The sequence below is a fragment of the Lissotriton helveticus genome, chromosome 1_1 (genome assembly GCF_964261635.1).
Source record: "Lissotriton helveticus chromosome 1_1, aLisHel1.1, whole genome shotgun sequence".
NCBI classification, from domain to species: Eukaryota; Metazoa; Chordata; class Amphibia; order Caudata; family Salamandridae; genus Lissotriton; species Lissotriton helveticus.
The window spans coordinates 466,695,827-466,722,426 of NC_136057.1; the positions used below are offsets into that span (position 1 = coordinate 466,695,827).

The 26,600-nt window shown below is 48.1% G+C and overlaps 1 protein-coding gene across 5 annotated transcripts in view; it reads right to left on the reverse strand.

Annotated features, from left to right (window-relative positions):
* The window catches only part of MPPED1 (metallophosphoesterase domain containing 1), an 881,293-nt gene that overhangs the window by 627,248 nt on the left and 227,445 nt on the right, over window positions 1–26,600 (reverse strand). For all 5 annotated transcript variants that reach the window (XM_078673877.1, XM_078673876.1, XM_078673875.1 and 2 more), the window contains one exon: window positions 1,708–1,889. In XM_078673877.1, coding sequence (XP_078530003.1) covers window positions 1,708–1,889 — 182 coding nt within the window. The remainder of the gene's footprint in view (window positions 1–1,707; window positions 1,890–26,600) is intronic.

The following is a 26,600-nucleotide window of genomic DNA, read 5'->3' on the forward strand; positions in this document are numbered from 1 at the left end:
TTCCGTCACCCGAACCAGCTGAGGCTCACCCATCAGAAATCAAGTGGCGCTACCATCTCTAAATGAGGGGATAAAGCAAATGGTACAGCAGAGTGGAACATCCACTGGTTAAAGGTTGAAGTCTTACATCCACTAAACCATAAATAACCCAAAGGTGAGCTTCGCAAATGTATTGGGTGACATAAGGGCACCAACCCCCTGCTACATTTAGGTAACATGCAATTTTTATTTTATAAGATAATTTTTCTCTGAGGTATTTCAGAGCCCAAGGGAAAATGGGTTCAGTCATGGCCTGGTAGTAGTTGGTGGGCTTTGCAGTGGTAAACAAGATAAGCCTCTGCCATCAACTTAGGTCCTCAGAAATTATTAGGATTTATTAGGATGTATTGTCAACAGTCATAAAGATTTTGCAGCCAGGGCAATAATCACATATGATAACCACCAAAATAACTGCTACAGGAGAAATATACCCACCTATGGTCATTAATGACAATGCTCTTTCTCCTCATTCTTACAAAATAAGTAAAGAAATGGGATATAGCAAGCTGGAATTTTCACATAGAATGGAAAAATACAATGCAAGCTGGATGGCCTTCTTATGGTAGCCTATGCCGCATATCTTTTGTTTCACAAAAAACAACCACACAAAGCAAAACAACAATGTTACTGAAGCAGTAGCAGTTCTCTCAATGCTAAGGGTCACATTTACATTTTTCTGCTCACAAAAGAGAACAGTAAAAACCAGTGTTGGAGAGCTTCCCGTCAACAAGGCTGACCTTCCAACAGAGTTAACTCAGCAGTCCTGTGACAGGGGGGATCACTGGGAAGGAGTTTCGTATGTCAGAGCAGGCTTTGGGTCTGCTATCAGAAAACAAGGAATTCCCTGACTCTAATTGAGGTGGGGAAGTGCAAATTTGGCAGTCCGGGCCTTATCCTAGTTTTTGGCATAAGCCTAATTTGGAATTCAGGCCCAGGCAAATAGGCAGTCAGAACAGGATATGGAGTGGACGTCTGAGACTTAAAGAGTCTGTGCCAGTGACTCCTTGACTTTGATCATTTATTGAAGTTAAAGTCAACAACACAGAGTCCGTCCATTATGACCCACTTAACAATGAGTATCTCACAGTTAAGCCCCTTAATTGTGAAGGATGTCCCTCAGCAAGTGACCTGTTGATATTGGATATTTCACCAGCATGTCCATGAAGGTAAAATTAAAATGATGAATGAGTTGAAAATGTTTCCAGATCATTCAGTGACCCTGCTCTCCCCAGATTCGTAAGAGCTGTTTCAAACAAGGCTCTAGAAAGGAAAAGCTCTGGAAAGGAAATGATCTTTACTGGCCCTTTAGAAGTTCTGGGGCCCCAAAAAGGAGCCCCAAATGGAAATCCCAGCTTATTGATAAATCTTCAGCTGTTCCTCAATTCTCTCCTGGAAAAAATATTGACAAATCAAACTACAACAGGCTACTAAGTTAACAGCATGATACCAGGAGACAGTTGTCATATTTATAAAAGCGGAGGATGACCAAGCTTTGGAATGTACAAAGAACTTAAACCGGGCCAAATAGGACTTAAGTATTTTCTATTCATCAAGGGGATGAGTCTCAAATTGCCATGTACTATTTTGGTTCAAAGGCCCAAGCTTGGGCTATTTTTGTTATTAACTATGATTGAAAATTAAGAAATTGCACACAATGCTCATACTCACCAAGCCAGTCATTGAATTTTCTAACTTCACTAGGAAGTCCAAGCTCAGTAAAATCACCTGCGTGGATCATAACATCTCCATATGGCATCTGTATTGGATCCGTTCTGGAATGTGTATCAGAAATACAGACAAAGCGAGTGTATCCTGGAGGCTTTGGAGCATCGTGAGGGACAGGATCTACCCTATAGTATGATAAATGAAAGAAGCAGGTAATGTTACTTAGAGTCCTCATCTGGTACAATACCAAACACACAAAAACATACTTTAGTGAAAAAAGCTTCAAAAAAGAGAAGTAAATATGCTACCTGTATTCTTACCAGCATACAATCAGAGCCCATAGCTAATGTGACTACTTACATCAGTGTCGGTCATTATCACCAGTTAGATACAGAGTAGTAATCCACAGTTATGTCAGATATGACATAAAAAGAGAAAAAATCACTACTTTTCTGAAGGAAGAAACATTGACCCACTGTTGGTGTAGTGTACAAATTCACATTTTTCTATATCCCCTTCAATAAGGGGGAAGATCCATTAACAATTACAAAATTGTTAAATGATTCAAAATTCTAAGGGCCGACTACAGTGCCTACTAAAGGTGTCACTGCAAAAAGCATTTACATTTCCCTAAGGTTTTTATGACCCAAAAATATTTTTAAACATGTTTTATAGTTTTTTTAATACTACTGCAGAGTGAGCAAGTGTATAAAGGGACTACTGAAAAACACAGCAGCACGAATTGCTGCCAGTCTGCTTTCCCAAAAACTCTCCAAGTCAAACTTTGTCATATCTATTGTTGCCAAAAAATCCCCATTCAGATTTTGTGGGCTTCTGAAATGTACTATTTTGCCTTTATATTTAATTTCCCTATTTCTCTGTATTGCAGCTTTGCCAATTTTCCTTATCTCCTCAATGCCTACGAAAAGAGACTAAGGGCCAGATGTAGGTAATCTCAATTTACCTATTCTTAAATACCGAATTTTACCGATTCGGTATTTAAGAATAGGTAAATGGGATGTAGATAATTTTTCGGTAAAAATGACCGAATCGGTAAGATTAGGTAATTAAGAATCGGTATTTACCGATTCGGTACTTACCGAATCGGTAAATACTGATTCAATAATTCCCATTCATTCCTATGGGCCTGGAGGCCCAGAGGAATGAATGGGAACCGAATCGGTAAATACTGTATCGGTAATAGGGGGAACCCTTTCAAGGGTGGCAGGGTGTCACATTGACACCCTGTTGCACCCCTGAATAGTGCATGGGTGCACATGTGGCACACATACATGCCCTAAGGGCATGTATGTCTGTCACATGGCAGAAAAAGCAAGAAATTGCTTTTTAAAAGGAATTCGTATTTTTCCTCAACAACTAATAGTTGGTGGTAAATAACGAATCCTTAAATGTAAGAAGCACTCACTTGAGTGCTCCCTACATTACAGATTCGGTAATTTACCGAATTGGTATTTTAAGAATTCGGTAATTTACAGATTTCTTAAATTACCGATTCGGTAAATTACCGAATCCTGAAATGTGGCCTCTTACATCTGAAAAGCCTAATACCGGTCGGTAACGGCCGAATTCGGTAATTTCGGCCGTTACCGACCGGTATTATGCTTCCTACATCTGGCCCTAAATGCCCTCCATCTTAATGGAAGTGCTAGTGTCAAGAAAACTCTTGACGAATGCTTCATCAGAGAACCCCATTGTCATTCAAACCAGATGTAGAGACCCTCCAAATTGCTGGCCAGCTACTCCATTGCCAGCAATGACCACACTTTGATGTCAATGACTGTATTTACGTGTCCTGTCCACGGTAAAAAAAAAAAAAAAGAAGCAGGTCCATGGTTCCGGATCTCTTTAAATCATGCTTCATATACCGGAATTACGTTCGCCTACCTGCCGCAATTTTTTATCGAGTTTAGCAACTATATTAAGGAGTACTATGGGCTAACACAAGGATTGACTACGTTCCCTGCCCTATTTATGAATAACTGCAATCATCGATTCTCGGATAAAGGGAGTGGTCTTGCCCTAGCTGGCTATGTAGTGGAAAAGAGCATCAAGTTTGGGGGTCAGTATGATCAACTATGTCTTATAAAAGTTTCTGATAAGGTCATCCAGCCCTGCACCTTTATTTTTCTTTAAAGTTTTAACTAGTTGTTGAATCCTGTCGCTAATGATTGGGGCTGCTAGATTTTCTCTAATTCCCTAGGTTTGAGGGGAGATTCCTTCCAGTTAGCTGTTGTATTTGTCAAGAGCTGAGACTGCCACCTCCAGTATAAAATTGCTATATAGAGGTTTCTAAACTGTTCTAGTTTATCTTTATTAATTAGAAGCAGTTCACCTTTACTCGATTTGATCACTTTGATATATACATTCTTCTTCTTTCCCCACAATTGTCTAGCTACGGTGTATGGCAACACTGGTCTCAGATATTTTCGAATGCTTCCTGAATTGCTCCTTCACTGATGTGATTATTGGTTTATATTACAGGAAACAAGGGAAACCCACGGGTACATGGGGACTTGGGATATATATTATTTTCAATAGACAGCGGTCCCCAAATAATAAGGCATTAGTCTTGGATAGTAACTAATATGAAAAAACGTGACATGATAGTGTGCTCAGGCAAGCAAGCGTTTTAAATGTGACTTAAAAGTGTACTATTTATGCCACAATATAAAGAATAGCAATGCAGCCCATTCAATTTTAGTAAAAAGAAAAAGGGTGTCTGCATGCAATATCGACGACATTTCGATCCTTTGCAAATATGAGGATCATCACCAAGACAGTTTTCAATAGACACCTGAGATACAGCTTAATACATAAATAGACACTCAAAAGACATCTACAGAAATGAATACAAAAAAAAAGACAAAAATAATTCTAACGGGTTACAAACAGAGAAAACAATATGTCACAATATAAATGCACTCTGTGTGTTCAGATTGTGTTTATTGTACAAAAATAAGGATTAAGCATAGCCTATCCAAATCATGGATTTACCAATGTGTCATGGCATGCGAAAATGTCACAATGTCAATCTTCATGAAAGAAATGGCATCTGTATGTATGATTATTAGTTGGCATTTAAGTTTTGTTTTTTTAAACTTGTTTATTTGTTTAAAAAAAACTGTATTGCATGCATCACATAACCAACGGCAGATAATCTCTAGATGGCATAAACCCCGAAGAATGTAGAGTGTAGATTAAAATGCTTGGGAAGATAATGAGTGCAATCCTTAGCTCATGGTTGGGGAGGTTGCGCGCCAGGTCGTGCAGAGTAGGGGGGACGGGCGAGGAAAGAGGGGGCAAGGGAAGGGGGAATGGACAAGGGGTGGGGGGACTGGTGAGGGAAGGGGAAAGGGTAAGGGAGGGGGGGGGGTTCAATAATAAAAAATTAAAAAAAAACCTTTCTGCCGGCCCACGTCCTGCCTCTTCACTGCTCGGTCTGCTCCTGCTTTCAGCAGGAACAGTAAGCAGACAGCCTCCCTCCCCTTCCCTAAGCCAATGACAATGCTCCAGTGAAGCGTTGTTATTGGTCGGGCCGCCGCCCGGCCTGGGGCTAAAGGGGATTGTATGTTCTCCATGTAGGCTGCAATGCAGCCTGCATGTAGAAGTGCAGAGTACGCATGACTGGTTTGGGTGGCCAGATAGGGCTGACCAAACCAGTCATGCGTACTCAGGAGCGGGCAAACCACTCCTGCCTGGGTAGCTCTGCCCACCCACCAGCAATGTGGAAAGAAACATAAAATGGTCATTAACCAAATGTCATTACCATATTATGTTTTGGCTTTCTCGCACAACGAGAAAGTAGTGAAGCAACGCTCCTCCGCCCAGTGGAGGAGCCGCTACTGATACTTAGTATATATTTGATTGCTAAATGTCAAAATCACTTGTAAACCTATAGTTATTGCTGAATTCAGAAGGTAACAGCCCATCTAGGGGAACACAAAGACTTTATAGACATACTATTTAATAAAACTTTACCCAGTGCATTTATTTGGTGAGCCCAGCTACTTTCTAACTCGATCAACACATTTGAATAATATTTTTATGGGAGATGATGGATGGGCCAGTTGAGGCCATCGGCAATCAATTCATGCAGGAAACTGAGAAGATTTGAGGCTGAGGGGGTTGACGACCATGCTAGTAAGTCAGGCTCAAATGTTGCTCACATAGTCTAATCTGTAGAGAAGGAAGAACTCCCATGCCAAAAGTCCTATTTCCCAGGCTCAACCAATCCTTTTCCGGCTAAAGTTACACATATATACATAGAGGATACCTTTGAGACGCTAAGAATCATTGGAAGGTTGAAATAGGTAACGGAGAAAGGCCTGATCAATGTGCCATGTTCATTTTTAATGGTTTGCAAAAATGTTTACATAACACTGTCCTATGTGTGTGCTAGTAGGAAGTTCCGCAAACCATGGTCTACTTTCCAATGTAGGACTTGGCAATTAGCCACGGGCACTATTTTTAATGCACACATCCACTGTACTGTCGTGGGGCCACTATGAGATTTCCACTTAATGGTTATAGCCCTTTAAAGTAATTGTAATGTCAGATCAGCAAATATTTTCTCTGCTTACCTGCTTTGGGAGGGATGGGTGGTGTTGGTGAGAGTGGTGGGAGTGAGGGGACAGGGGAGGTATGCCTGTAATCAGATCTCTATTGTATGGTTACAATCTTACCCTGTGTAGCATACATATCTGACCTGTTCAAACTTGCATCGATGGAAGTGTGCGGGGAGGAAGGGAATCACCTTGTCAGTAATTTCAGGGGTAATAGAGGCCATATGTGTATATTTGTATACAGAAGTCTGCCCCATTTTTTTCATGAAAAGTCCTACTATATATTGTTTTCATTGACTCCGATCACCCTTGTAACACTCTCCCCTGTACTAATTTAGCAATGTGCTGGAGGTTCCAAGTCACTAAATGGCCAAATCTTCCTTAGTTCCGAGAGGAGAGTAGCGCGAGCGCTGTGGTGGTGGAGAGAGTTTTTTTTTAAGAGGGCTTTTTGATTTTAAGAAACCGTTCCTAAATACAAAACTTTGCTGCTGTTTTTTTACTGTGTGTGCTTTGCTTAGTTTGCACATCCCCTTTTCCCTCACCCTGTCCATCGTCGGTCCCCAGTCTGTCACGGCTGCTGGTGCCGGTTGAACGGAGGGACGCGACTCCTCCCCTTTCGCCTCACTTCCGGTATTTTATCATAAAGGGAGATGAGGGTCCGGCCGCGCAGCAGGCGAGCGCAGCGGGCGAGCGCGCCGAAGGAGCGCCAAAGGCAAGCCCGTCTGCGCCCGTCCGCGACCGGATCGCGGCCAGCGCCAGACATGCTGCCGGTGAGTTCAGGAAAACTAAGAGGGCTTACTGGTCAAGGTCCGATTAATGAGCAATGAACACGGCTAAGCAGTGCAAGTCAACCAGAACTAACCTAGCAAGCGCTGAGCTGCCTTCGGTGTGTCTAGATTGTGGCTGGGTAACGGACACTGTCTGTACGACAGCTAATCTGAATTTAAAGCATAAGACCAACTCTGCCGTCGGCCTCCCCAAAACAACTTTTCGGGCAGGCCTACTGAACTGTAGATCCTTTCACAGGCATGCAAATGATATATGGCTGCTGCTCACGGATTCAGAGTGGGACGCATTATTTCTCACAGAAACATGGCTGAAAGAAGATAATCTAGCCTCTATCAACTCGGCTATCCCTTTGGGTTTCAAAATGAGCTTCTCTAATAGAGAGGGAGACAGAAGGGGTGGCGGGGTGGCTCTCATTCTTAGGGAAAACTTTACCTTAATGTCCTCTACACCCATCACAATAAAAGTAATTGAGGGTCTGTACTTCTGTTTTCAAGGCAATCCACAGCTGTCGCTAGCAGGGGTGGTCATTTATAGACCCCCAGATTGTACTCCAGAAAGTACACGCAAGCTTTCTGACCTTATTGTCCACAGATCCCTAGTTCACCCTCATTTTATAGTATTGGAGGATTTTAACGTCCATGCAGATAGGCCCAGCTGCCCCCAGGCCGCCCAATTAATGTCTACTTTGGAAGCAGCCAGTCTAATACAAATAATCTCCGATCCCACTCACTTGATTGAATTTTTTCAAATATTCAGGGAATTATATCTGAGACTCCTCAACCACTGGTCTGGTCTGATCATTACTTGATCCCCTTTTCAATAATAGTACTTTTTTGTAACCAGGCCAATGGCAGACGCTCTTTTTTGCGCAGACAATGGAAGAATTTATCAGCTGATACCCTTGGCTCTGCCCTGGCTATTAGCCCTCTAGTTCTGTCCACAGATTCAAATATTGACGCAATGGCATTGAATCATTGGATTTGAAAAACGGCGGAGGCCATCGCCCCAGCAAAAATTTGTCTGTCACGGAGAGAATCACCATCTGCCCCGTGGTTCTCTAAAGAACTGATGACAGAAAAGAGTAATTGTAAAAGGTTGGAGCGTCTATGGCGGGTAAACTACTGTGAAACAGCAAAAACTTGCTATAGAAAAGCCCTTAATAAATTAAAAAAATTAATTAAAACATCCAAAAAATCTGTTATTGCCACTTCTATTCAGAAAGCTGAGCAGTCGAGCAAGGAACTTTTTAAGATAGTCCAGTCCTTTTTCAAACCGAGAGTTATCGATACAGAAATTACCCCGTCAGAGGCACTATGTGAAGACATCTCGGCGTTTTTTGATAATAAAATCAAAAAAGTGTATGGCACTATTACCGATTCCGCGTCAACAGCTATGTCGGATTTGGATGAGGGAAATTCGCCCGCCCAGCCCCTAGTACAGTTTCGTCCTTTTTTATTTAAAGAAGCACTGGAAGAAATAGAGAAGTGCAAATCCGGAGCTTCGGATGACCCCTGTCCGCCCAAATTATGGAAGGTGATGTCATGCTCCCTTGTAGAAACACTTTTACATATCTGGAACATCTCTATTGCGTCGGGGTGTTTCCCGACTGTTGGAAACATGCAACACTTCTTCCCTTGAAAAAAAACCTAATGGAGCCCCAGAGGACCTTAGTAATCTTAGGCCTATCTCCCTATTGGCCGCCCCTGGAAAAATGCTTGAAAAACTGGTACAACGCCAACTGAGTAGTTTCATTGAAACAAATAACATCTTGCATGATACTCAATCCGGTTTTAGATCGGGCTTCAGCACCGAGACCGCCCTCATTGAGGTGGCAGAGTCGATTAGGTGGTCTTTGGATTCAGGAGCATCAGCTATGCTCGTGCTCCTGGATCTATCTGCGGCGTTTGATACCGTTGACCATGCTAGACTCTTGCAGAGATTAGAAGGAGTAGGTTTGAAAGATAAAGCACTGGCTTGGCTACACTCCTATTTAAGTGATCGTTCCCAGAAAGTTGTCTTAGGTCCTTTCGCTTCCAAGCCGAAACGCCTCTGGTGTGGGGTCCCCCAGGGATCAGCACTTAGTCCCTTGCTTTTTAATGTTTATCTAGCTCCACTTTTTACGTGAATTGCTAAATGGGGGATTTAGGCGATATCGTACACAGACGACACCCAGCTAGTCTTCCCCTACACAGAATTGACTGTGGCAGCATTTAGCAAGTTCAAGGGCTGCCTTCGTGACAGTGCCATATGGATAAATACCAATTTTTTTTTTTTGGTGTAAATATTTTTTTTATTGCAGCAGGATCAGACAAGCATACAGCATGTTCCAACATCTCTCCTTGGTTCACAGGTGGTGCGTCGCCCCTCACCCCAGTATTACACAGCCATTCAGCTCACAACCCAGAGGTTGAGCGGCAATAACACGTTGGAAAGAAAAATTTCACTGGAGCGTTCAGTTCATGCCCCTAGTCACCAAGCGGAGGAGGAATAACATGGCTGCTTTTAGTCCTAACATACTCTTCTCCCTGTCCCAAGGCCAAGTGACCCAGGAGTCTCTTTTCACCCAACCTGAACAAACCCCCCCCCCTTCCCCGCAACACCCTCAACCCCAACTACCCCTCCACCCTTGCCCAGGACCACCCCTAATAGCCCTCCCCTCCCCGGCCAGACCCCCGTTCCCCCCAGGCGTGCCAGAGTATTGCCCAATCGGATTCTTAATCCCATCCACAGAACAAGATCCGGACCTTAGCATCAGGATTTATCAGCTATCATTCGTAAGTCCTCACAGTGGAACTCAAAGGTAGGGAAGCAGCAAATCAGGTCTAGACTGTCCCCCCGTCTGACGGGCGCTCCGCCGGAGCCGGACTATGTCCCGGGGAGTCCTCCTCCTCCATGTCCACGAGAGTGAGTCCCAGGACCATCCCCTCCCACGCCCTGGCTCTCTCCAGTGCTGTGTCGTTGCCTGCCCTGAGCGCGGCCCGCAGGCGAACCTCACCCTCACATCTAGCCCATTTATGCAGTTCAGACCTCCAGCGCCCTATCACAGGGCCCCGGGACGCCTTCCACTGGGACGTGATGGCTCGCTTCGCCAGGATGAGCCCCAAGTCCAGAAACTTACTAGTGACTTTGTTTTTTGAAGTGTGTGGGAACCAGTGTAGTATGCAATGCGCCATGGTGAGTTGCAGGTCCCTTTCCGTCACTTCCCCTAGAACCTCCACTACTTCCTCCCAAAAGGGCCCCAGCTCGGGACATGACCAGAACATGTGTTTGAAGTCGGCGGGATCTGCCGGGCAACGGGGGCAGGATGCCGGGTGGGCCGGGAAGTATGTATGCAATTTATCAGGGGTCAGGTAGGCCCTATGCAGGACATAAAAGTGCACCAGCTGGAACCTTGCGTTGCGTGTGCTATTTCGGGCCCCCTCCAGTATTCCCTTCCATGCCTCCTCGGGGATCACCGTCGTCAAATCAGCCTCCCACTTCGCCTTCAAGGCCAGCAGTGGAGCGACGGATTCCGAGACCATGCGCCGAGACAGGCACGCGACAGCCTTGACCGTCCCCGTCATCATCACGATGTACTGGCAGCCCAGAGACAATGGTGGCTCCGACATGCCCGTTCCCCAGTGTCTGCGGATCGCCGCCGTTAGGGCCGCATGAAGGAGGAAGTCCCCGCCCGCCAACCCAAAGCGGTCCTGGAGGAGATCAAAGGGTAACATCGCCCCGTCTTCGTACAGGTCACCCATGGATGACAGCCCCTGCTGATCCCAACCCTCTAGCCCGCGCCACGAGCCCCCGTGCGGAAGTGCCCCGCAGAGTCCAAGAGGGATCTCAGGTGCGTACGGAATCGCAATACCGCATCTCCGGCGATATCTGTTCCAGCATTTTCGGGCCGTCGCAAACTCCTGAGTGAGGTGGAAATCCCCCATCGGTAGTCCCAGGACGATCCGCGACAGCACCTGGACCGGACCCGCCGGTTCTCCCGATCCGTCTGTCCCTCTCCTGGCTCGTGCTACCCATTGCGTCAGCCACTGCAGCTGCGCCGCCAAGTAGTAGAGCTCGTAGTCCGGCACGCCAGTCCACCATCCGCTCTAGGGCGGAGAAGTGTGGCGTGGGCCACCCTGCGCCTGCCTGCCCCCCACAAAAAGCCGATGACCATCGATCGCAGCCGCCGAAAGTAGCTCGCCGGGATCCAGATCGGGAGGGTCCCGAAGAAGTAAAGCAATCGCGGTAAGGTCACCATCTTGAGCAGCGCCACCCTCCCCATGAGTGATAACGGGAGCGTTCCCCAAAAGTCGAAGTTCCCTTTAGCATGCCTGATCGCCGACCCGACGTTCCCCTCAAGGATATCGGCCCTGTCGTGGAAGATCGTGGTGCCAAGGTACCGTAGGCCTCTCTCTACCCAAGTCACGCCCTCCGTTTCCTGCGGGCACTCTCCCCGCGGGCGGGTCGGGAATAGGTGGGACTTCGCCCAGTTCACACGGAGACCGGAGACACTGCTCAGCGATTGCAGGAGAGTCTTAGCACCACGCAGGGAGTCCGCCAGGAACATCAGCAGATCATCTGCGTATATAATGCGATGTGGTGTACTTGGCCATAGACGTCCAGTCCCTGAAACGCCCGGCCCAGCCGGGCTCGTGCTGCAAGGGGTTCGACAGCCAAGGCAAATAGTAAGGGGGAAAGAGGGCATCCCTGACGGGTGCCCCTGCCCACCCTGCATATCTCAGAGATAACCCTCCCTGTCCTGACTCTCGCCGTCGCGTTTTGGTAGAGCAGTTTCGTCCAATCTACGAAGCCTTCACCAAGGCCCAACACTCGTAATACATGGAATAAGTAAGGCCATTCCAAGCTGTCAAATGCCTTCTCCATATCGACAGCAAACACCACCGCCTCGTCACCGTCATAAGTGTCGGCCTCCAGTATATGCAATAGTCGCCGCACATTAAGCGCCGTATTGCGGGCCGGGATGAAACCCGACTGGTCCGCATGTACCAGCATGGACATGTGAGGGAGCAATCTCGACGCCAAAATCTTGCTCAGGATCTTGTAATCCAGGTTAAGCATGGACAGCGGGCGGTATGCCGATCTGTCCCATGGTTCCTTACCCGGCTTCAGAAGGGGGACAATCAACGCCTCCCTCGTGGTCTCGGGTAGACAGCCCAATCGCCTCGATTCATTGTACAGCCACGTCAGCCGGGGCGCAAGGAGGTCCACGTAGGTGAGATAGAATTCCGCAGGGAATCCATCAGTGCCCGGCGTCTTATTCCTAGCCATACTCTTGATGGCGACCCGTACCTCTCTCTCCCCGATCTTGTCCCCGAGCCGTTTCGCATCCTCCTCACCTAGGTCCGGCAGGTCCAGACCCTCCATAAAGGTCTGGAACTCCGTCAACGAAGGGAGGACCCTGCTGCGGTATAGTTCAGTGTAGTAGTCATAGAACAACGCGTTGATCCCCTGCTGATCGAATCTCGCCGCTCCCGTGTGGTCCCGGAGCTCAAGGATGACCGAGCTCCGGCGGGCTGGGTTGGCCAGCCAGGCCAGGAGGGCCCCCGATTTGTCGCGTTCCGACTGTGCTCGCGTGAGGTAGGCTTTGTAGTCAAAGCACCGGAGGCGCTCCACCGATGCCGCCACCGCCTCTCGCGCCCCCAGCAGGTCTCCGTGAGTGTCCGGCCGCTCAGGCCTTGCCCTCTCCAGTCTCCGCAGGGTCTCGTCCTCCCTCCCAATTTCGTCCAGTAGCGTTTTCCGCACTCCCGATGCCGTTGCTATGCATTGGCCTCGCAACACCGATTTGAACGCGTCCCATTCCGTTGCAGCTGAACCCGCCGTGCCCGCATTCACCTGAAAATAGTCATCTATGCCTGACGCAATGGTGGTCCGGAAGAGCTGGTCGTCCAGCGCCTCAGGACGTAGTTTCCAAGCCGGAATCCTCGGGCGGATTTGCGACCAGCACAGCCGCACGAGGAGCGGGTTATGGTCCGAGATCGAGCGCGTGAGATACTCACTGTGGCTCACTTCCGCGTGCACGTCCTGGGAGCTCAGGAAGGCGTCAATGCGGACGTGTAACTCGTGGATGCCAGAGAAGAAGGAGTAGTCCCTGTCCAGTGGATGGTTAGCCCTCCAAGAGTCAACCAGTCCCCACCGGCGCTGCCAGGCGGAGCGCGCAAGTGCAAGTCTACCAGCTGGTGCAAGTTGTAGGGGAGGGTGGGACCTGTCCAGGGTAACGTCGGCCACACTGTTAAAATCGCCGCCCAGGAGCAAGGGCTCCACTAAGAACTGAGCCAGTTTGTGGGACAAAAGTGAGAGGAAAGCAGGTTGGTCTACGTTCGGGGCGTACAAACAACCCAGGTTAAGGTCCCTCCCGTCCAGTTTGCCCCGCACCATTACGTATCTCCCTTCCGGGTCGATTACCTGTTGTGTGCACAGGAAGGGTACCCCCGCCCGTATCCAAATGGCCACCCCCCGAGCAAAGGCCGAGTAGCCAGTGTGAAAGACCTGTCCCCTCCAGCGCCGCTGCAGAGCCCTCCCCTCCTTATCCAGCAGATGTGTTTCTTGAAGAAAGGCAATGTGAATGCCCCGCCTGACCAGATAGGAGTGAATTTTATGACGCCTATGCATCGAGTGCATCCCTCTGACGTTCCATGTGAGACATTTGTAGCCTAAGTCGGATCCCATGGTAGGGTCCACCATGTCCCAATCACCCTCTCAGCAACCCTTCCAGCACGCCTAGGCCCCCCCCTTGTCCCCCCCCCCAACTTGTGCGATCAACCTACCCCAACTCCCTCTCCCCCGGACAGATAACCAACGTGGAAACCCCATCCAAACACAGTTATCAAAAAAGTGTATCATTACAAAATAGGGCTGGATTGGCGGCGATGCCGGCTCCAGGCAGGTCCGAAGTCCCCCGCCCCCGCCCCACTACCCCCAGCAACCAACAGGAGATGACCCCCGACTCTCCCCGTCCCCAAGGTCTCAGTAAGAAGTCCTAGTGGGCAGCCGCACCCCACAGCATAGCGTCCTGAAGCGGCCCTCCTCCGCCCACGTATCCCGGTACCTTACTCATGTGATCATTGTCCCACGAACCATCTCAGCCCAGGATACCATCCGCAGTCTGGGGAGTCACAACCGGCAGGTCTGTCTCTGACAACTCATGTCCACTGCTGGAGCCAGGGCTGGGAGCACTGGCCTTCGACTGCTCCGACACGCTACTGGAGGGGCTGGCGTCCCCCTGGCTAATGATTGCCACTGCCTGCACCGCCTTGGCGCGTTCCTGTTGCCAGTCCGATGGGGAGCCAGTTCGTCTCGCCGGCGGCGTCTCCGTGTCGTGTCTCCTGGGGGGGGTCCGCGGCGCGTGGTCCTTTTCCGACTCCCCTCTTGAATCCAGCCAGCTCCAAGCCTCTTGTGGTGTCAGGAAAAAGTGGGTGCGCTCTCCTGCGACCACCCGCAGCCGCGCCGGGAACATCATAGCGTAGGGCATTTGTAACGACCTCAGTTTCCTCTTGACCGCCAGGAAGGAGGCCCGTTGCTTTTGCACCTCTCTGGTGAAGTCTGGAAAGATCATGATCCGACTGTTGTCGATGCTCAGGTCCGGGATGTCTCTCACTCTCCGCAGGATATGGTCTCTGTCTCTGAAGTGCAGAAGACGCAGTACAATCGGTCGCGGAGGCGCCCCCGGTTTGGGAGGACGCGCAGGGACCCTGTGAGCCCGTTCAATGGCAAAGAACGTCGAAAGTCCCTCCGGGGCCACCTCTGAGCGTAGCCAGCCCTCCAGGTAGGCGACCGCGTCTCGCCCCTCGGCTTTTTCGGGGACCCCCACAAGGCGAAGAATATTGCGCCGAGAGCGCCCTTCACTGTCCTCAGCTCGGAGCTCCAGCACTCGTACCTTCTGCGCCATTTCCGCCAGTGTCGTCTTTAGCTCCGCCACGTCCCCTGGCAAACTTTTCAGGGTACCCTCGGAAGTCGCTACCCGCTCCTTCAGCTTTTTGTGGTCGTCCTTTAGCAGAGACAGGTCCGACCCAATGGTGTCCATGCGTTTCTCCAGGGCCTCCCGCGACTCCACAATCGCCTGCATTATGTCCCCCAGGGAGGGGTCCCGCGGGCGGGATGGACTCCCGGCCCCCGCCCCCGGCGGGACTTCGTCCTCTGGATGCCCCGGGTCGTCCAGCTTCAGTGCCTCAAAGCCCTTCTTCCTGCTGCCGCGTGTCATCCTGGCGGGCAGCTAGTGCCGCGTGCCCCTTCCAGCCCCTGGTCCGCCTCAAGCCCTGCACCCACTCCGATCTCTGGGCCCGCGCCCCGTGGGGACCAGCCCGTGCAGTAGCCCAAGTGCTGGGGCTCGTTCCACCAGGGTTGTGAGGCACAATAGTCCCGGGTCAGGGCACCTGACGAGGTTCCCGCGTCCAGACTGCTCAGGCCGGATGTGCACCTACGGGCCCCAGTTCCAATGCGGCGCGCTGGTCTCGGGCGCCCCCGGGCAGGTAGTCGCTCCCTCCCGTCTGCAGAGTCAATGCTTCGTGGGGGGCGGGCTGCCAGCCTCTCACCCCCTGCTCCCTTCTCTGTCGTCACTCGTGTGCTGCTCACCCCCCTGTGGTGTAGGTTCCTCGGCAGTCCTCTCAGTAGGGTGGTCCAAGTGCTCTGCGCCGACCCCGAGTCCCACACAGACCCAGTGACTCCGCAGTCAGTTTTTCAAGCCGGTCATTGTGTCCCAGCCGGCGCCATCTTAGGGTCAGGCAGTGAGGCCGTCTTCTGTCCCGCAGCTCCGTGTGCGAGGGTGCCAGCCAGCGCTCCTCACCTCCGCTTGTGTTCCTATGATAACTCCGGTAGACGCCAGCCACCACAGCGCTAGGGGAGCTCTCCACCGCCTCGCAGGCTCCGGCGCCAGGCGCGTCAGTGTAGGACGGCGGCCGCCATTTTAGGCGCTCTCATCTCCGGGTGCCGCGCTCGCCGCTCTAAGTACGGCGGGGGCAGTTGCAGAGGCCCCCAGACCCCCAAAGTCACTCTGCGCGCCACTGATACTCTCCTGAGCACTCTTGGGGGGTCGGAGCGCGAGTCGGGGCGCAGGATATGTGGCGGTGTGAGGCGGGCACGGAGGAGCTCCGGGGTCCCGCTTCCACCTACATCGGCGCCTTAGCCACGCCCCCATATGGATAAATACCAATAAATTAAAATTAAATGCGGGCAAGACTGAGGTGGTCTTCTTTAGAAAAGGCCTGCAGCCCCCGCCGGATTTGTGGTGGCCATCAGAAATGGGCTCTCCTCCACTTCCCAGCAGTAGTGCTAAAAACCTGGGAGTGAGATGAGATGTAAGCCTTTCTTTTTCTGCACATATCCAGCAGGTCTCGGCGGGGTGCCTAAATAAACTTAGGAATCTCCGTAAATTTCTTCAACTGCTACCAGAAGAGTGCCGTAAAGCTGTAGTTCATGCGACTGTTACATCGAGGCTGCACTACACGAACGGCCTCTATCTTGGTCTGCCGAAATATCTTATTTAACGTTTACAGACCGTGCAGAATGCGGCTGCGAGGCTGATAAAACACATTCCTTTTAAACAGCATGTCTCTCCTCATCTGCACAGTCTGCACTGGCTCCCAGTGGCCTGCAGGATCAAATTTAAGGCACTGACCCTGGCCTTTAGGACACTACGGGGCAACTGTCCTAACTATCTTAAATTGAGACTTCCCCGATACCAGCAGGCGAGGTCCCTTCGTTCCAACGCATTGATTTTGTTGCATGTCCCTCGAGCCCGGAAGGCCCGACTTGGGGGCAGGACTTTTTCGGTCGGAACGGTAAAATTGTGGAATGATCTGCCGCTCGCTATTCGAGCTGCAACTTCAGAAGCCTGTTTTAGGAGGCAACTTAAGACCGGGCTCTTTACTCAAAAAACTTAAACCACTCTTTTTCTCGCTAATACATCTAGCTGCTCATTTAGCGCTGGGACACCTCCTCGGAGGTAGCTGTTCGCGCTCTATAAATATCAGTATTATTATTATTCCAGGAATGACAATCTGTTTCAAGAACTGTCTCCAATCTTTCGCTAGTGAGTCAAATGGTATTAATCAGCCAAGCGAAAAGGTCTCCCACTGCAGTAAGGCCCATGCCCTCTCAGAACTGCCACTCTTGATTAGATTGGGAACCAGAGTTATCAGGATACCCATATATATGGATTATTGGGGCAAGGAGCCTTTGGGTTCTTAGAGCGGTACCACGATGGTAATGCTGTGCAACTCACAGGAATCTGAGATAGGACCTCCGAGCCTTTGATGGGGACAGTATAAGGGCATGTAATGGGGTCTACCATTAGCAACAAAGCCCTGACCCGGTTTAGACAAATTACCACCTGCTAGGCAACGTGCAATCCATTGCACTCGCACAGCTATATAATACAGTTCCAAATAAGGGGGCCCATATCCCATCATTCTCCACTGGACGTTTCCTTAGTGCAACACTATGCTTCCCTGCATTGCAATTTAGTTCACTTGGCATTGTATAAAGTTCTTTGAAGGTCTTTCTGGGGATAATTATGGTGGGAATTGGTATCATAGTAAAGAATTATGGGAAGCATCAACATTTTGGGGAGTGCTGTTCTCAAAGCTATGGACAGTGGCAGTGCTCCCCGAAAGAGAGACTGGGATCGCAACACTATAATAGTCCTCGTAAGGTTATCCTCTAACAGGTCTGCCTTAGAGTGTTCCATCCTGACTCTTAGGTAGTGAAAGGTACAATATTACTATTTAATCATTTCCCTACCCAGGTCAAATTCTGATAAGTTTGCCTTTAATGGAAAAAACATAAATTCAATTACAGTCGAGTCTAGTGCGGACCTAAAGTCAGCAAGGGCATTCACAATCCGGTGTAACTCATCCCTTATATCTGTAATATAAAGGAGGAAATTGTCTGTATAAAGAGTGAGGATATGGGTCACCCTATTCACGTAGATATTCAAGGCCAAACCCTCCATTCTTTATAGGGTTGCAAAAGTGCTAGAGCAAATATGAGAGGGGAAACCTCGTATCCATGCCGAGTACCCCTTCCCATCTGGTATGTGGCTGAAATTTGCTCCCCAGTGTGAAGCCTCTTCCTTCGGTTTACCTATAATTGTCCATTCCACCAAATCATGTTTCGGTCAAACCCAAGGTCTAGAGCACCTGGGAAAAGTGGTGCCAATTCAAGGAGTCAAAGGCTTTCTACATATCTATTGTTAGAACTACTCCAACATTCCTCACAAAAACATACCTCACAAAAAACATACCTCACAGCAGCACGAGGCAAGATGGCGGACACGCGAGTGTCTGAGTAAGGCAGGTTTTCCAACGCTCTCCTGACTCACCGTCACCCTGACCCTCTGCGCCTCAGTATCGAAGATACCCTGCTTCTTTTCCGCCACTCGGACTACAGACTGTGGCTATCTATCTATTTTTCTCTATATCCAGTTTGTTTCTCTGTATCCTGTTTGTTCCTTGCATAACATTTTTTTTCTTTTTTTTTTTAAAAACAACTACTCAATATAGCTAGGTAGAGCCCACCTCCTCCATCACTTGGAAAAACAACCCAGTATTCTGGAATATATTCCTGCCAGGTATAAACCCATTATATTCTGGTAAATTAAAGTGGGCACATGCGGGAGCGGCCTACAGCTCAGGATTTTCCCTACAACGTAATTTGTGTTCAAGATTGATTATGGACGGTATGATGTGATGTCCAGAGGATTCTTAACCCCTTCGGGGCTGATGACGAGCTCAGCTCGTCATGGGCGTAACCTGCCCTACGCTGATGACGAGCTGAGCTCGTCATGTAACGCGGGTTTTTGCGAATCGCAGCGCGCAGCGGGAAAACCGCTAGCGCGCATGCGGTTAATGCTTTATCTGGGAAATTATTAGTGCTTCACGCAAGGTGGAAGGAAATTATCCCAATTCAAATGCTTCTGTATAATTCTACATCTTTAAATGCCAGGTAATGGATATATGCTTTATAAAAGTCTTGGGATAGCCTATGATACCTAGGAACCCTTTTGGAGCCCAGATCGTGATGAAACTCTATCATCTTCTACACTTGTACTTGGCTGCTTCGAAGCCTCCCCATGTTTTTGCTCTATTTGAGAGTGTCTATCTTAATATGGGCCTAGTTTGCACTGGAATCACATATTATCATATTTTTATAGGCCAGTGTAATAATGATATAAATTGTTGCTAATATCTTCCTGGGAATACAGAATATTCCCATGGTCATCTCCGATCTCAGTCAAGGTTGTAACCCATTCTCCCAGCATCAACAACTAGGCAATGAGCCTACCCAGCCTGTCTCCTTCTGTATGCTGTCTGGCTAAGGAGGCAGTACAATCTAAGCATCTCAGCCACTCTACTGGTTCGCCTCTTTAAGCAGTTTTACGTTCATATTTTCCCATATTGCCTCCTATTTAGTTTGGTTAGTAAGAAAACAAGTTGCAGTCAATGGCTTCCCCGCCACCTGATGACAGAATTGAATGGCATTCTAGATCCATCGTGCAATTACTCTTTTTGATAACGGGAAACCTTTCCTGGGGGCACTAAAAGCCACACAGCAATTGTGCAGATTTTCCGAAAGGTCTTGTCCTTTGCAAATAAAACTTCAGGCAAGGCTGGACATCCAATGTGGAGAGTCCTTTCCGCCGCCGTAGATGGATGAGGAAAGAATCTTTTTAGGATTAATGGCTCATTTAAATGGAAATCCGTTGGTACTTTCGGAATAAATTTTGGATTTGTTCTGAGCACAAATCTGTCCTCCCTGAATTGCAGAAAAGGTTCTTGCGTCGTAAGGGCTTGTAGTACTCCCACCTTTCTGGCTGATGTCAGAGCTATTAATAGAGCCACCTTCCAGGATAGGAATTTTAGATCAGTTTTGTGAATTGGCTCAAATGGTGGTTTCATCAGTTGTGATAAGACAATGTTCAGTTGCCATAGATGCGGTGGAGGCCTGATAGGTGGGTAAACTCGAAACAACCCCTTCATGAACTGTTTCACAATTCTTTCCGACCACAGAGATGGACCTGCTGAGTTTCTTCTGCATCTAGAAATCGCCGCCAAATGCACTTTAATAGAGGCATGGGCTAATCTAAACTTTGCCAGCCTTAGTAAATATGCCTCTGCCCACAGAGGATGTAATTCGTTCTCCTGACACCATAAGCAGAATCTTTTCCATTTCATCCTGTATGTCCTATTAGTGCTTTCAGCTCTTGCCTTTGCCAGGATTTCTCTGCATTCTGCCGGAATGTTTAAGCGATGAAATTCTCCGTAGACAGGAGCCAGGCTGCTAATTGCAGTGATGTCGGGTCTGGATGCCGCACATGTCCCTTCTCCATAGTCAATAGTGCTGGTATTGGCTGTAGACGTATTGGCTCGGTCTCTGATAAAAGGAGCAGCTCTGTGAACCAATGCTGCCTGGGCCACCAAGGGGCTATTAGTATCATTCTGCACGATACTTTTTTCATATTCGTGAGCACTTGTGGCAGGAGGGTAATCGGCGGAATGGCGTAGGCAAAGACGCCTGACCATGCCATCGGAAACGCATTCTCCATGAGCCCCTTTGGTGACGCCAGCTTGCAAAGAATTGGCATTTCTTGTTCTGGGCTATGGCAAACAGATCCACCGTTGGTATTCCCCACTTGGCAAAGATAGTTAACAGCCTGTCCTGATCCAGCTCCCACTCGTGACAGGTCAATTTTTGCCTGCTGAGAGTGTCCGCTGTTGTGTTTTGATCTCCTGGAAGATGTATGGCCTTCGGAGTCACTCTGTGATCTATCGCCCATTTCTATATTTTCTGAGCTTTTTTTGACAGAGAGAGAGATCTTGTGCCCCTTGTTTGTTTATGTAGTACATTGCCGTTGTGTTGTCTGTCTGCACTAACACTGATCTCTCTTCTATTCTTGGCAGGAAGGCCAACAATGCCAATCCTATTGTCCTTAATTCCAATAGGTTTATGTGAAGGTGTTCCTGTTTGTTCCATCTGCCGCTGACTTGTAGCTCCTGTAGGACTGCTCCCCATCCTTCGAGAGAGGCATCCGTGGTAACTACTAATGGAGCTGGTTCGGTCACGCGGACAGACCCACCGAGATATTGTTCCTGCGAGTCCACCACTTTACCGCCTGCAACATTGGTTGCGTGACTTTGATCTTGTCCTCGAAGGATCCCTTTGCTTGGCACTACTGAAGGTCTAGCTCTTCTTCTAACGGCCGCATTCTCAAACGACATGGGGGAATGAGTGGTATGCATGAAGACATCGTCCCCAGAAGCGATTTGTATTTTCGGACTGAAAGAGACTTTCTTCTCCTGAATTCTTTGGCTAGGGAGGCGAGTCCCAATTGCCTCTCTATGGATGTGAATGCCTTGTTTAGTGATGTATCTAGGATTGCACCTAGAAACCTGATCGTTCTGGATGGCTGCAGAGATGATTTTTCCATGTTTAAGGTCAGGCCCAGATCTGCAAACAACTCCATGAAAGCCAAAGTCGAAGAGTGAGCTGCCTCCTGCGATGGTGCCTTTACCAACCAGTCGTCCGGGCATGGGAATATTTGGTGTTTTTGTCTTTGGAGATAGGCTGCTACTGGCGCCAGACATTTTGTAAAAATTCTCAGTGCAGATTTGAGGCCAAATGGCAGCACTTTGAATTGGTAATGGTCTTTGGACACTGTAAAACAAAGGAACTTTCTGTGGGATGGATTGGGATATGAAAATATGCATCCTGTAAATCCAGGGAGGTCATCTGATCTCCTGGGTTTAAGCGCAGCAGAATATCTTGGAGGGTCACCATTCTGAATGACTGTTTTTTGAGATAGTCATTTAGGGACGCCACCTGAGAGCATCCTTTCTGATCAAGAAGAAACCGGAATAAAATCCTTGTCCTCTTTGGGAGTTCTGCACTGGTTCTATTGCTCCCTTTCGTTGCATTGCCCGAATCTCCCGACGCATCTGAGATAGGTGTTTTACTTCTTGATATGTAGGTGGCGTGGGAGGAGGGAAGTGTAGGAATTCCAGAGTATGTCCGAATTTTAATATGTGGAGGACCATTTGCCCGATGTTATTTTCTGCCACGGTAAATAATGAATCACTCTTCCACCCAGGGGAACATTTGACAGGGTAGGATAATAAGAACCCGGAACTTGAAAGTTGTCATTGCCTTTTATTGTTATCTTTCCCTGAACGACCTTCTTGTCCTCTGGGAGTGGCTTAGAGTAGCCTCCAGAGTGTTTCTGGCCATATTGCTGCCAGTAGGGCTGCGAAGAGGAAGACTAGGATGTGTATCTTCCTTGCTGGTAGCTACCTCTATATGAAGGTTGTCCTCTTCCAAGGGCCGCCTCGAAAGGGCACCTTCCGGTACTGTAACGTACCCAAGGTTTTCGCCGTATCAGTGTCCTTCTTAATACTCTGAAGAGTCTCATCCACTAGACGTCCAAACAGATCCTCTCCATCAAAAGGTAGATCCAGAATCTTATTTTGGACCTCCGGTCTAAAGGCCGTGGCCCTCAGCCAACCCTGGTGCAGCAAAACTGCTGCTCCTCCCAGGGAACGAAAGGCTGTGGTAGCTATGTCCATAGCACAATCGATAACTTCAGCTGAAGTTCTCTCCCCTTCCTCCAGAACTTTCTTCGCCTCCTGCTTACTGTCTTCCGGAAGGAGGTCGACATATGGTGCTATATCACACCACATCTGTCTGTCATATCTGCCCAGGATGGCAAGGGCATTAGCTGCTCCGACCAGGAGAGCTGACATCGAGGAGAATTGTTTACCTGCGTTGTCTAAACGTTGTCCCTCCCTGTCTGGAGGTGTAGAAATAGGTGCTGATGGGTTTTTTGATTTTTGTTGCGCTGCCTGCGAAATGATATAGTCCAGTTTAGGATGGCCCAGCAAACACGCTGGAGCGTCCGCGGGCGCCTTATATTTTTTGTCCAACCTCGCTAGTACTGGTGAAACCGTCGCTGTAGTTGTCATCACTTGTAACCCTTCCTTCCATACGTGGTCAATGATTGGTATGGACCTGATTGATTTTTGATAGGGCTCCTTAAAGTCATAAAGAAAACATTCTGCCTGAGTTGTTTTCATCGGCAGATGAAATCTCTTTGCAGCTCTCTCCATTAAGTTGTGGAATCCACCAATATCCGCTGGTGGAGAATCCGCTGGCACTTCGGAGGGTGATGGTGGAGAGGGAATTAGGTAGTCATCCCATTCTCTGTGGGGTTCCATTAGCTCCCCTTCTTCGCGGTCCTCATCATCTGTGGTCACAGGATCCTGCTGCTGTTGGACCTGAGGTGTCTGCGGAGGAGTGTCTAGTAGGCTTTCCCTACTGCGGACTAGAGTGGCCGGAATAGAACAAGGATGTGAAGGTGGAACGTCTTGATGGACCACTGATGGAGGAAATCTCTTCTTATAATCCGCTAACATGAATTGCAAGTCCATCATCATTGAAGATGGCATTGCGACCATCTCTTCCTGAGGCTCTTGTTGGTAGCGATGGCGTGAGAGGCCGTAGTATTCCTCATAACCCTCTTCATCGTCATCTTCTTGACATTTTATGTGGAGTTCAGATGGGCTTCTGGCATACCCGAAGGGTCCGTCATCCTCCTCCACATCTTCCTCCTCCAAAAGGTGCGATGGGACCAGAGGAGTAATCTTGCTTGGGGAAGTCACTGCTGGCGTGATCTTCTTCTTCTGCTTTTCTGGAGTTTATCTCGTCGAAGTTGTTGTTGTCGTCATCAGTGCAGTAGAACCATTCCTCACCGACGACACCGTAATCGTCATCAACGTTCCCGTCGACGACCCTGTTGTCATCATCGTCGACGACGATCCCGTCGTCGACATGGCAATCGTCATCACCACCGTCGTCGACGATGTCTTTGATGTTACCGGCGTCGACGCTGCTGTCGTCGACGCTCCCGTCGACACTCCCTTCGACGCTCCCGTCGACACTCCCATCGACGCTGACTCTAATACAATCAATGGTAGCTTCTGTACCTCTGTGGTCGTCGCCGTAGACGATGGCTTCTTCGTCGACGGCCTCGTCGACGATCCCGTCGACGATGTCGATTTTTTCACTTTCTCCTCAAGAATACTAGAGGATGGCTACTTGAATGATGCTGAAGCCAAAGGTGGTGTCTTTGAAGGTTCAGAAGAGGCTCTTTTGGATCCTTTTTCTCTCAAAGTGTGTCCTTTGCTCTCTTTTACTTTTGGCTGAGGGGATTTGGAAGGACTACGCCCTGAAGACCCGCGAGTGGTCTTTTTTAGGGCCTTCTCAGGACGGTCCCCTGAGGACTGAGCCTGAGGAGATCTTGATCTTTTTTTAGATCTCCGGGACAAAGAGGAGGATTCCTGCTCACTATCACTAGAAACCATCTCCTTTCTGGCCTCGATCTTCTGAAGCCAAATTAAAAGGTGTCCCTCACGATCTCAAAGGGTCTTGCTAGAGTAAGTGTGACATACCTTGCAATCCTTTGCTTGGTGGTACGGATAAAGACAGTAAATGCAGTCTTCATCTGGGTCATCAGTGTAGAGTCTCTTTTTAGAGCAGGTGGCACAGGCTTTAAAAAGACCCTTTTTCTCTTTTCCAGACATTCTCAAGGCTCTAGATGAGAAATAGATTATCAAATTCTCAAATCCACAAGAAATAGAATGAAATCAAGCTTCTACAAAGCAGAGCTCAAAGGAGACTCCCTAACAGAACGTGTCCGTAGAAAATCTGAGGGGCAGAAGGTTCTCTCGGGAGGGTTCCAGAGGGTAAGGAGCTCTGATTGGCTAAGGGAAAAGTTTGGTTCTTTTTTACATAACAAAGGTTATGGGTTGCAAAAGGGAAATGGGCCTAGGCCTTTTTTCAGTTAGCTATACTACTAAGCTTCTAAGCATTGCTTTTTTATATACCGGAGACTCCCGTCTCGACGACGGGGAAATGATTCAGGTATGTGAATCTATGAAAGCTCCAATACTGGAGTAACTTTAAAAATCACTACCCCCAATCCACTGCCCTAGATGAAGCTGATCCTTTGTTATCCTCAAAGAAATAGTCAATACACTTTGCCATAGTGGTATGTAAAACTGCGTCCTATAACATTGTACCTTGTAGACACCATGTAGGGAGAGGGGTGTGTCACCTCCCCTGCTTAATGGTCAAAATGGAGGTTATAATCTGATATTGTTTCCCTCGATATTCTATATGTTGGATTCCTGCTAGCAGTGAATTTTTTACAGACTATCCTATCCGAGTGAAAGTTTAAGTCCTTCTACTTCTCCACATATTAACAAGTGCCTATTTATTTAGACAACCTCTCAGGTTTCGGGATAATTTGAGTACCTGGGATTGAGGCAGTGGGGAATGATCAGTCCAAGCTAAAACGCAACACAGGACTTAGATCACTCACAATAGAAAAGGGAGATGCCATAACCAGTAGCAAGTGTTAATTTTTCTAGATCATGTTTAGGCATACACCTACCATTATGGAGCACCACTTTGAATCAAAATGGCTTTCAAAACAGTATTTTAACTGTGCTTTATGTAGGTATAGAAGCCCTTAAAAAAGAATCAGCTCAGAGACATACCAATTTATCTGCTGAATCTGCAGGCACAAGTTTAAGAAGGTGTTCTTCAGTATAGGTGAATGTTGGATCGTGCTGGAGCGCAAAATGAGCAGGAGCCCTGTCTGCTGCAATTGACTAGGTGAAGAGGAGTTCAGGCGGCCTGACTTTGGCTCTCCTGAGAAGCATATGTAGCAGCCTGCCTCAAAAAGGCGGACACCTGCTTCTGCTGTTGCGCTAAACATCAAAAGCTGTCTTAAACATGGGGAAACAGATGGCCAAAAAACCCTGAAACTGCAGTTCAGATGCTCCTACCAGGCAGTCTCCCAGCACAGGCAGTTCCTGGAAAATAAAAGTTAACTAAAAAGTGGAAAACTTAAACCAAAAAACCAAAAACTACTTGCAAAATTTTGTAGTGTTAAAGACATCAAACACAAGTACAATACAAGTACAATAAAATAACTAAAATAAGAATGTGATAGATTGGAGCCAAACCCACCGAAATTATCAAGAAACTAAATGAGCATAAAGCAAATAGAAAAACAGCTAGGACCTTCTACCTTAGCTTACCAGCCAGCTCTGAAAGAGAATGTACAATCTCAGTGCCAAGGCAGAATATTAGAAGCTGTATTAACAAATCTTGCTCATGTGGTGTTAACTTTCAGGTAAAAAAAAACATAGGGAACGCTAATATTGATTTCACTATAGCCTTGTGTGATCAGCTTTCACTGATGCTGGACTATCCAAGATCTGATTAAATCAGAAGAATAAATACTATTGACTATAACACAGCCGTGGTTTACTCAAATTGTCCAATAATTCGAAACAGGCTGCAACATGGGTTGCTATGAGCGTGGAGTAATAGGGATGAACAACACTGCTCTAGTACGGATGTCAAAAAATCAGAATTCAAAAGTTATGATTATTTAAGGGTTATTTAATGGTGAATATGTTGCTGGACTTTTTTTCCCATTTTTTGTCATTAATTATAGCACCCCTGAATAGA